This window comes from Oncorhynchus clarkii, chromosome 6, assembly GCF_045791955.1.
Source record: "Oncorhynchus clarkii lewisi isolate Uvic-CL-2024 chromosome 6, UVic_Ocla_1.0, whole genome shotgun sequence".
Classification (NCBI taxonomy): domain Eukaryota; kingdom Metazoa; phylum Chordata; class Actinopteri; order Salmoniformes; family Salmonidae; genus Oncorhynchus; species Oncorhynchus clarkii.
Window position 1 is genome coordinate 56,375,601 of NC_092152.1, and position 10,590 is coordinate 56,386,190.

Here is a 10,590-nt window from a genome sequence, read left to right on the forward strand (position 1 = left end):
GGCAGATGTCTTGTTGCCTACTCTCACCGCCTGGGGGCGACCACTCAGGAATTCCAGGATCCTGTTGAAAAGGGAGGTGTTCAGTCCCAGGGTCCTGAGCTTGTTGATGAGCTGGATGGGGACTACGGTGTTGAATGTTTATTCCTTTTGCCCAGGTGGGTGAGGGAGGTGTACAGTGCAATAGAGATTGTGACATCTGTGGATCTATTGGGGTGGTATGGGAATTGTAGTGGATCCAGGGCTCACATCAACACCATCATCCCAGATAGGATTATGGTGTTGATGTAAGCCATGGCCAGGCTTTCAAAGTATTTCATGGCTATAGATGTGAGTGCTCTGGGGTAATAGTCATTTAGGCGGGTTAACTTGACGTTCTTGGACACGGGGACTCCGAGCAGGCGTCCTGATCGTCAGTCTGGCCCTGCAGCCTTACAAATGTTAACCTGAATCCTATCGACGACTGTTTCGTCCTCTCAGGCCCTTTTTTGAACTATGTCTATAGGAGTGGGATGCTTTTTTTACATTTATTTAATTGTTGTATTGTATCTGATGTGTTTTCCCCCCCTTTCCTGCAATGGGAAACGTTTATCTCAGTCACTACCCGTGCAGTAGGTGGCGGTAATACACCTCATCGGTTGTAGTCTGCCGATTAACCTCAAAGAAGAAGTAGAAGAACTACCAACACGAAGACAAGAGGAAAGATGGCGTCGCTGAATGACAGATCAGTTTGGGATGAGGTGGAGGTTTGTTCCTTGAATTAACAGATTTGAATAAGTTCATCAATTTATTTTGATTACAACATCTATTATTTGAATATAATCGTAATTATGAAGTTAACATGTATCGAATAAACGAAAGAGCTTATACTGATGTCAGCTAGCATAGCTACAAGCTAACGTTAGCTAGCCTGTTAAATTGATGGGACAGTGACACAGGACATTTTCAAATTTTCTTTAACGTTAGCTTGGTCACATAAAACAAATGTTTTTCTTGGTATTTAGCCTGTTAACATAGTTAACACCTTTCTGGTCACTTAAAAACGTTGTTAGCTAGTAACTAACGTTACACACACTGAGACTCGTAAACATATCTGCAAGTTGTTAGCTAACGTTAGCCTGGCTATTTTGCTTGTCTTATTAGCCGCCAGCTAGTTAGCTTATAGCCAGGAGTCATGATTACTGTATTTCGTTAACGATAGTAGCTAAATAGCTACGTTGTATCATAACATTACAATTTTGTTTGTCAACAATAGGATGGGATCGGCGAAGAAGTCCTCAAAATGTCCACCGAAGAGATCGTTCAGCGGACACGTCTTCTGGACAGTGAAATAAAGGTAGATAGCTAAACTAGTTATTTTAGCTGCTATTGGTGTATCAGATGGCCCTCACTATTCTCAATTTTCAGCTTCTTATCTGTTATGTCTCCACCATATACTTGACCCTTCCAACTTTTAAATGATGATATGAAAATTATGAATAAGTTGCCTAGGTCTATACATTCAATTGGACTCTTATGTTGTAGATCATGAAGAGTGAGGTATTGAGGGTAACCCATGAGCTGCAGGCCATGAAGGACAAAATCAAAGAAAACACAGAGAAGATCAAAGTGAACAAGACCCTGCCGTACCTGGTCTCCAATGTCATTGAGGTAGGAGCATGAAGAAATGTGTACACTTTCGTCTCAGTGCCAAATTGTTTTATTGTATTGAACAGTTCAGTATCAAAAGCGCAATTCTTGTGAAGCTCACTTTTGTGATGGGTGTAGAGCTAATTGTCTGTTTATGACCATACAACAGTGTCTGGATCATCACAGGTTAGGCTTGAGATGTCTTAAAACTGTCTTGCAGCTTCTGGATGTGGACCCAAATGACCAGGAGGAGGATGGAGCAAACATTGATCTAGATTCCCAGAGGAAGGGCAAATGCGCTGTCATCAAAACATCTACAAGACAGGTAAGTAACAACTAGGAATATGTCCAATCCAGTGTTTTCTGCAGCAGTCATTTAGCTGTGGCGGTGTGCACCAACAAAATCATTGCCGCCACACCAACAAAATATGGAACATTAAAAAATATTTATTCCAAGGAGCACTTTGAAGATGCTGGAACAGTCCACATTTACTTTTCCTCTGCAAACAAACAAGTAATGAATAGAAATGTCTGACAACCCCATAATAGAATAGTTTATCCATTTACCTAGTTGGCTTGTTTTTTGTTCTATGTGAGATTAATAATCCTTTTGAGGTGCATTCAAATTACGAGTGCCATAGGGAGAGGGAATTCCCAAAATTGAATATAGGCTGTGAAAATAGGCTTTATTTAGTAGGCTAATAAAACTTTTTTACCAGCCCCACCGGTTTATACTTTATATGGCCTGCGTATGGTATAATGAACTAATGCCTGAATTAATGTAATAATGAACTGAATTATCTAAACCAATAGGCCTACCTGCTTACAGGCTGTTTATCCATCTACTGTGTTGTCCTTCCAAACTGGGGATTTCACTTGTGCAGCACTGTTTCCACTGTTTTTGTAGTCTTCCCTTATCGTAACTGTTATTTTTATTTCTCCGCTTAGGCCTACGTTAGCCATTTTCGCGTGAGCTAGGCTATCCAGGGAAAGTAAACTTGGCAAAGTTTTGTATTATCACGCAGAGAGAGGGAACGTTTTAGCACCACACAAATAAGGGACAGTTCCCGGCTCCACACTCAATGCATGTGTGGCTGGTAGCCTTATGTCTGGCTTTCCCGCTCACAGAATGGAATTCGCAACACAATAAACTCCTGGGTTTTTAAAATGTGTATTATCTTGATTTAAAATGTTTCCGACCATCATTTAATTGTTCTGAACTGTGAGCCGACCCATGGCATTGAAAGAATGTGGGTATCCGACCTGATGCTCGACTACTAATGATTAGCCCAATAGGGTAAATGCAGAAAGGAAACCCCATTCTTCAGCCTATTTATTTATATCCACTATGCTGCATCAGTTGGGCTAGAGGTGATAATATATTAAAAAAAAAATTTTTTTTACCAATATGTTATTTTTTTGTCATTTCTGGAGGTTTAAATTATATTTTAGATGGTGTCGTCATCAATTTTATTTTCATTCCTTTTGGACTAAAATGGACTAAAAAAAATTAATGTCACAAGAACAAAATAAAATAAATCAGCCCCTCTGTGACATTTTCCCCACACCACTACCAATTCTCCCAGAGGAAACACTGGTCTGATCTCCCAAGTTCAACTGCATTTTGATCAATAATTTTCCTGTGTCATTCTTAGTAAATTAAAACAGTTATTAATAGGAGTTATTCAGCAGTTGTAGTTGACAGCGGTTGCCCCTTTTGTGCTCTTGCAGACATACTTCCTCCCGGTCATTGGCTTGGTGGATGCAGAGAAGCTGAAGCCGGGAGACCTCGTGGTAAACCCCTTATGTTCACTTGAGTGTCCTTGAATAGCAGCTCCCTCTGCTCAACAAGCTATGGATTTATTTTTTGTTTGTGCTTGAGTGTCACTTTTTCTCTTTCCCTGTGGTGATGACCAGGGGGTAAACAAGGACTCATACTTGATCCTGGAAACCCTGCCCACGGAGTATGACTCCAGAGTCAAAGCCATGGAGGTGGACGAGCGCCCCACTGAACAGTACAGTGACATTGGTGGATTAGACAAACAGATCCAGGAGGTCCGATATTATCATTTGTATCTTATCTCTTTAGACACTCGTATGTGAATGTAATTGCAGTTTTAAAAACATGTGATGCTATTCTTTTGACTTTCAGCTGGTGGAAGCAATTGTTCTGCCCATGAACCACAAGGAGAAGTTTGAGAACCTGGGTATTCAGCCACCTAAGGGGGTTTTGATGTATGGCCCCCCAGGCACAGGGAAAACCCTACTGGCTAGGGCCTGTGCTGCCCAGACCAAGGTAAAACAAAACATTGACCTTATGGCTTGTATTTTAGCAAGGGGTTATTTGTTTGTGCAGGAGTGTCAACTCCTTTTATGTTTTGGGTAAAATTGTGTAGACAGGCAGAGTTTTATTTATTTATCTTTCATCCTACTACAGGCCACATTTCTCAAGCTGGCTGGCCCACAGCTGGTCCAGATGTTCATTGGTGATGGTGCCAAGCTTGTCCGAGACGCCTTTGCCCTGGCCAAGGAGAAGGCCCCCTCCATCATCTTCATAGATGAGCTAGACGCCATTGGAACCAAACGGTAAGTGGTGCAGTTAAACTGTATGATTCCTACACACTGTAAACCAGCTACCGATGATAAGTTTCACAGTTGCTTTCTATAGCTGTTTTAATAGCATCGACACAAGCCTCTGATCCCTTTTGATTTCTCCAGGTTTGACAGTGAGAAAGCAGGTGACAGGGAGGTTCAGAGAACTATGCTTGAGCTCCTCAACCAGCTGGATGGGTTCCAGCCCAACATGCAAGTTAAGGTATTACTCAGTTCTTTTAAAGCAAATCTTTACTTCTTAGTGATCCCTTCCCGCTCTAATCCCAGTAACGGGATTGATTAGACAACATCCAGTGAAATTGCAGCGCGCCAAATTCAAAAACAGAAATATCATAATAAAAATTCACAAAACATACATGTGTAACACATCAAAATAAAGCTTAACTTCTTGTTAATCCAGCCGCAGTGTCAGATTTCAAAAAAGCTTTATGGCGAAAGCAGACCATGCGATTATCTGAGGACAGCGCCCCGCATACCAACACATGAAAACATATATAAACACACATATTTCAACCAGGCACTACACAAAAGTCAGAAATAACGATATAATTCATGCCTTACCTTTGAAGATCTTCTGTTAGCACTCAAATGTCCCAGAAACATCACAAATGTTCCTTTTTGTTCGATAAATTCCTTCTTTATATCCCCAAAATGTCAATTTATTTGGCGCGTTTGATTCAGAAAATACACCGGTTCCAACTCGCCCAACATGACTACAAAGTATCTAATAAGTTACCTGTAAACTTGGTCCAAACATTTCAAACAACTTTCCTAATCCAACCATAGGTATCCTAAAACGTAAATAATCAATAAAACTTAAGACGGGATAAACTGTGTTCAATACCGGATGAAAAAAAAGTGAAGCGCGTTCCAGGTCACGCGCACCAAAAGACTTGAGTCCACCTGGAGTGACACATGGAAAGAACAGGGCTACTTCTTCATTTCTCAAAAGAAAAACATCAACCAATTTCTAAAGACTGTTGACATCTAGTGGAAGCCATAGGAACTGCAAGCAGATTTCTATTAAAAAGGGCTTACCATAGAAAACTAATGGAAAACAGATTGACCTCAAAACGTTTTTTTTCCCTGGATGGATTGTGCTCAGGGTTTCGGCTGCCAAATCAGTTATGTTATACTCACAGACATTATTCAAACAGTTTTAGAAACTTCACAGAGTGTTTTCTATCCAAATCTACTAATAATATGCATATCCTAGCTTCTGGGCCTGAGTAGCAGGCAGTTTACTTTGGGCACGCTTTTCATCCGGACGTGAAAATACTGCCCCCTATCCCTAAAGTTTTAATCAGCTGTACTTGAGGTACCCAAGAGACCTGGTACCTAAGGAGAACTGGATGTTTCACTATGCTATGAGGAGGCCCTGTATTGTTAGCCCGGCTGACGTGACTCAGTGCGCAGGGAGAGCTGTGACGTACTGGTCTGGATAGGAGACCGTTGTAAATGCATTATCGATTGGTTCTCTTCCCTGAATTTGTGCAGTGCGAACACTCCAAAGGAACTCAGACCCCTCAAGAACCCCTGAAGTGAACCGAACTGAGAACATCTCGAGGGGTTCAATTCAGTTTGCTTGAATTCCGCGGTCTATTTTTATTTATTTTTTGGGGTACTGTGAACACAAAGCACCATTTCCCGTGCCATAAACCCTCACATTGGTGCCACAAAAGAGAGATGATGTGCAGGTTTGTGGAAAAAACGTTTGCTGTTTTTGGATATTGATTAGCGATTATGAATGCATAGACATTACAAAATATGTTTTATACTGACACGATGTTCAGATTATTTGTTTGCAATATGTTCTCTTTAGACTAGAGGTCTTTACAGGTCCAACAGACCCCAAACCCAGAGAGGGTCTGGGTTCTAAATTCCGACTTTTGTCTCGGATCAGGGTAGGATCTGATATAATTTCTACGGGTCTTGGGTATGTGTAATTAAAATTGATTTACCAACTGGACCCGATTGGACCTGTCCTCTGTTAATTTATTGTTTGTGTGATGAGAACTGCGTGAGCTTATGTCAACAATTTGCAACTCAATAAAACTTATAGCTTATGTCCAGCTGAAACTGGTTCCAGCTGCTCACCTCAGTTTAAAAGGAGCCGTGGACGGCTACTGTTGATTGTGAAGATGGGAGTTCTTCTTCATTGAAGTAAAATGAAAGTTAGAGGAAAAAGAGTACAGTGAAAAGAAGCTGACAAATGTTTATATTGTAGTGGACAAAGATTGTTGGCGGGGCCAAATGGATTGTGTGCGACTCACTATTCAAGTTTGATACAATTTTATACCTGTCATTTATGTATTTTTGAATTTATTTTAAATAGTTTCGTCATTAATAATTATTATAAGCTTGTTGTAAAAGAAATAGCATTAGCCTATTACTGTCGTTTGGTAGGCCAACATTCGGTATTGCCTTTGTTGATAATAGGTGCAATATATGCCGAGCTCGTTAAACTTTTTTTTCCTTTTTTTTCTGTTGAGACATTTTCATTAGGCAAATTAAATTCCAGCTGTAATGTTTGCCATAATATAATTCTGGTACTAAAAGCATGAAAAGGATAAACCAAAGAGGGCAAAATGTAATTTAATGCCGCAATATAATAACCTGTTCGTGTTTTCCCTATAAACAATGACTTGACTTTTATTACCCTAATAAAGCTAAGCAACTTTTTGTGAAGGTATGGTTATTATTAGGCTTAGCTTACTGCAGGCCTATGAAGGTAGTGCGCACTGGCACTCCCAACAGTTTTATGCCTACCAGAGTTACTCCAACTATATAATGCTTATCTTCATTTAGAATATTCGGATTGAAAATTAACGAATTAGCCTCCTGTACACCCGTATCTATTTAGCAGTAGTAGCCTATCTGACTAGTGTAAAGAAGTCGGTTTCGTCTATCTTTCTCTGGGGCTATGCCTAAGCTTTGCTCCCTTAATAAATATATATATATATACACACAGACACACACACACTGCTCAAAAAAGTAAAGGGAACACTAAAATAACACATCCTAGATCTGAATTAATGGAATATTCTTATTAAATACTTTTTTCTTTTATATAGTTGAATGTAATGACAACAAAATCACACAAATTATCAATGGAAATCAAATTGATCAACCCATGGAGGTCTGGATTTGGAGTCACACTCAAAATTCAAGTGGAAAACCACACTACAGGCTGATCCAACTTTGATGTAATGTCCTTAAAACAAGTCAAAATGAGGCTCAGTAGTGTGTGTGGCCTCCACGTGCCTGTATGACCTCCCTACAACACCTGGGCATGCTCCTGATGAGGTGGCGGATGGTCTCCTGAGGGATCTCCTCCCAGACCTGGACTAAAGCATCCGCCAACTCCTGGACAGTCTGTGGTGCAACGGAACGGGCGGGCCAGTCCATAGCATCAATGCCTTCCTCTTGCAGGAACTGTTGACACACTCCAGCCACATGAGGTCTAGCATTGTCTTGCATTAGGAGGAACCCAGGGCCAACCGCACCAGCATATGGTCTCACAAGGGGTCTGAGGATCTCATCTCGGTACCTAATGGCAGTCAGGCTACCTCTGGCGAGCACATGGAGGGCTGTGCGGCCCCCCCAAAGAAATGCCACCCCACACCATGACTGACCCACCGCCAAACCGGTCATGCTGGAGGATGTTGCAGGCAGCAGGAGGTTCTCCACGGCGTCTCCAGACTCTGTCACGTCTGTCACATGCGGTCAGTGTGAACCTGCTTTCATCTGTGACGAGCACAGGGCGCCAGTGGCGAATTTGCCAGTCTTGGTGTTCTCTGGCAAATGCCAAACGTCCTGCACGGTGTTGGGCTGTAAGCACAACCCCCACCTGTGGACGTCGGGCCCTCATACCACCCTCATGGAGTCTGTTTCTGACTGTTTGAGCAGACACATGCACATTTGTGGCCTGCTGGAGGTCATTTTGCAGGGCTCTGGCAGTGCTCCTCCTTGCACAAAGGCGGAGGTAGCGGTCCTGCTGCTGGGTTGTTGCCCTCCTACGGCCTCCTCCACGTCTCCTGATGTACTGGCCTGTCTCCTGGTAGCGCCTCCATGCTCTGGACACTACGCTGACAGACACAGCAAACCTTCTTGCCACAGCTCGCATTGATGTGCCATCCTGGATGAGCTGCACTACCTGAGCCACTTGTGTGGGTTGTAGACTCCGTCTCATGCTACCACTAGAGTGAAAGCACCGCCAGCATTCAAAAGTGACCAAAACATCAGCCAGGAAGCATAGGAACTGAGAAGTGGTCTGTGGTCACCACCTGCAGAACCACTCCTTTATTGGGGGTGTCTTGCTAATTGCATATAATTTCCACCTGTTGTCTATTCCATTTGCACAACAGCATGTGAAATTTATTGTCAATCAGTGTTGCTTCCTAAGTGGACAGTTTGATTTCACAGAAGTGTGATTGACATTGTGTTGTTTGTGTTCCCCTATTTTTTTTAGCAGTGGACGCCTATATGCATGCAATGCCCAGATGCATTTGGAGCTCAAATCTCCAACAGCTAAACCCGTGAGATAGATAATTATTGTTTTAGGAAAAAATAGTTTTTAAAATGCGTAACATCGAAACACAATTAATAGTTTTATAGTCATTTGTTATTGGAGGTTTATAAGTCATCTAACTAGATAATTTGGCCAATACCACTTGTTTATTGATGGGGCTGGCAGCGACCAGTTGGAGGTTTCTTTCTCTTTCTACTCTCAGATCTGAACGGTCTCTCAGATCCAAACCAGCACTGGTCTGTTTGCCCTGGTCCTTTTCGGAACAGTTCTCTGTTTAAAAACACATCGGGTCGGGTGGGAAAGCCACAGATCCATTTCGGAATGGGTCCTGTTTTTTATACCAGTGAAGACCTACTTTAGACTGAGTTTCATAAGCTGTTTATTCGATTGTGGGGTTTGAATAGTGAGAAGACAACACAGGGTACAAAGTCCAGGCTAGTTAATAAAGGGGCAGTAGCCTACATCGGGTGTACAATTTTAAATTACAGCGTTATTTAATCTGCAGTTTTTATTCTACCAATAATATTGACATGTTGATTACAATATTATATTATCTTCTAGCTTCCAAAATGTGAGTAGGTATATCTAGCTGTACGATAAAGTTCTGATGGAATGGCTGGTTCTGCACTTTGTAAAAACAGAGTGCATTGAGTGGGACGACCAAATAGGTGAAGTGAACTGGCAAAAAAGTTGAGTCCTCGTGCAAGGGCAGTGTGAATACAAAGTTCATTTTAAAGAGGACTGAGATCGGTTATTTTAAACACCCTCAAATGTTTTATTTTTGCCCGGGATGAGACTTCTCATTGTTTGGATTTGAAAATCCAACAGTTGTAATGGAAGGGGGTGGCGACCAGGGGCTGTGTTTGATTGGTAAAAGCACAGCACCCTTCGTTATCGACGTATCGTGCTGACATCGTCTTTCCAGACTACTATATTGTACGCTGACGCCTTGACTTTCTGATCCTCTTCTGCCAGGTTATCGCTGCCACGAACAGGGTGGATATCCTAGATCCCGCACTGCTGCGTTCTGGACGTCTGGACCGTAAGATTGAGTTCCCAATGCCCAATGAGGAAGCACGAGCCCGCATCATGCAGATTCACTCACGCAAGATGAACGTCAGGTTTGGACCAATCCGCTATGCTTCATCAGCCAAATTGATATGCATGTTATGATTTATAATTAAATATACTTGAGCTCAACTCTGACTGGTCTTCCCACAGCCCTGATGTCAACTACGAGGAGCTGGCCAGGTGCACTGATGATTTCAATGGCGCCCAGTGCAAAGCAGTGTGTGTGGAGGCGGTGAGTCATACTAAACATGCACAAATTTGTGAAAGAACCAGCACAATAACTAAAGTTACGTTGTTTCCTTTCAGTGACTTAATTTGCCCATTTTCTTTTAAAAAAAAGACCTAGATGCATTTAGGAACAAACATGGATTTAACTTACTTTCTCTTCCAGGGTATGATCGCCCTTCGCAGGGGGGCAACTGAGCTCAATCATGAGGACTACATGGAAGGCATCTTAGAAGTACAGGCCAAGAAAAAGGCCAACCTGCAGTACTACGCCTAAGGCCCTGGAGCTTCAGGGGAAGGGTGCATGTGATACTCTCCAGATGTGTCCAAAACATGAACCAATCTCTGTACTGTTAGTGCGCAACATTGTCACTTCTCTCTCTTGTGAGACCTGTTTTGGCTTGTTTATGGTCCATGAAAGAATAAAGGCTTTACATTTGCCCTTTGGCTGGATGGAAAAGATATCTGCATTTTATTTCAGATGTTCCCATTTGGGGAAGTCAAAAAAAAAAGCATCTTTATTT

General features: G+C 42.0%; 1 protein-coding gene across 2 annotated transcripts; it reads left to right on the top strand.

The window, feature by feature from the left end:
- Positions 1–616: 616 nt before the first annotated feature.
- Positions 617–10,526, top strand: LOC139411332 (proteasome 26S subunit, ATPase 3). 2 transcript variants are annotated; one of them, XM_071157578.1, is made up of 12 exons: positions 617–743; positions 1,253–1,333; positions 1,522–1,647; positions 1,847–1,951; positions 3,358–3,420; positions 3,544–3,681; positions 3,779–3,922; positions 4,064–4,212; positions 4,345–4,441; positions 9,746–9,891; positions 9,992–10,073; positions 10,233–10,526. In XM_071157578.1, exons 1-12 carry the CDS (start codon positions 702–704, stop codon positions 10,341–10,343), a joined length of 1,284 nt encoding a protein of 427 aa, XP_071013679.1. In that variant the 5' UTR covers positions 617–701; the 3' UTR covers positions 10,344–10,526. The 2 variants fall into 2 exon arrangements, with proteins under 2 accessions (XP_071013679.1, XP_071013680.1); XM_071157579.1 differs by having other exon boundaries at positions 628–737.
- The last annotated feature ends 64 nt before the right edge of the window (positions 10,527–10,590 follow it).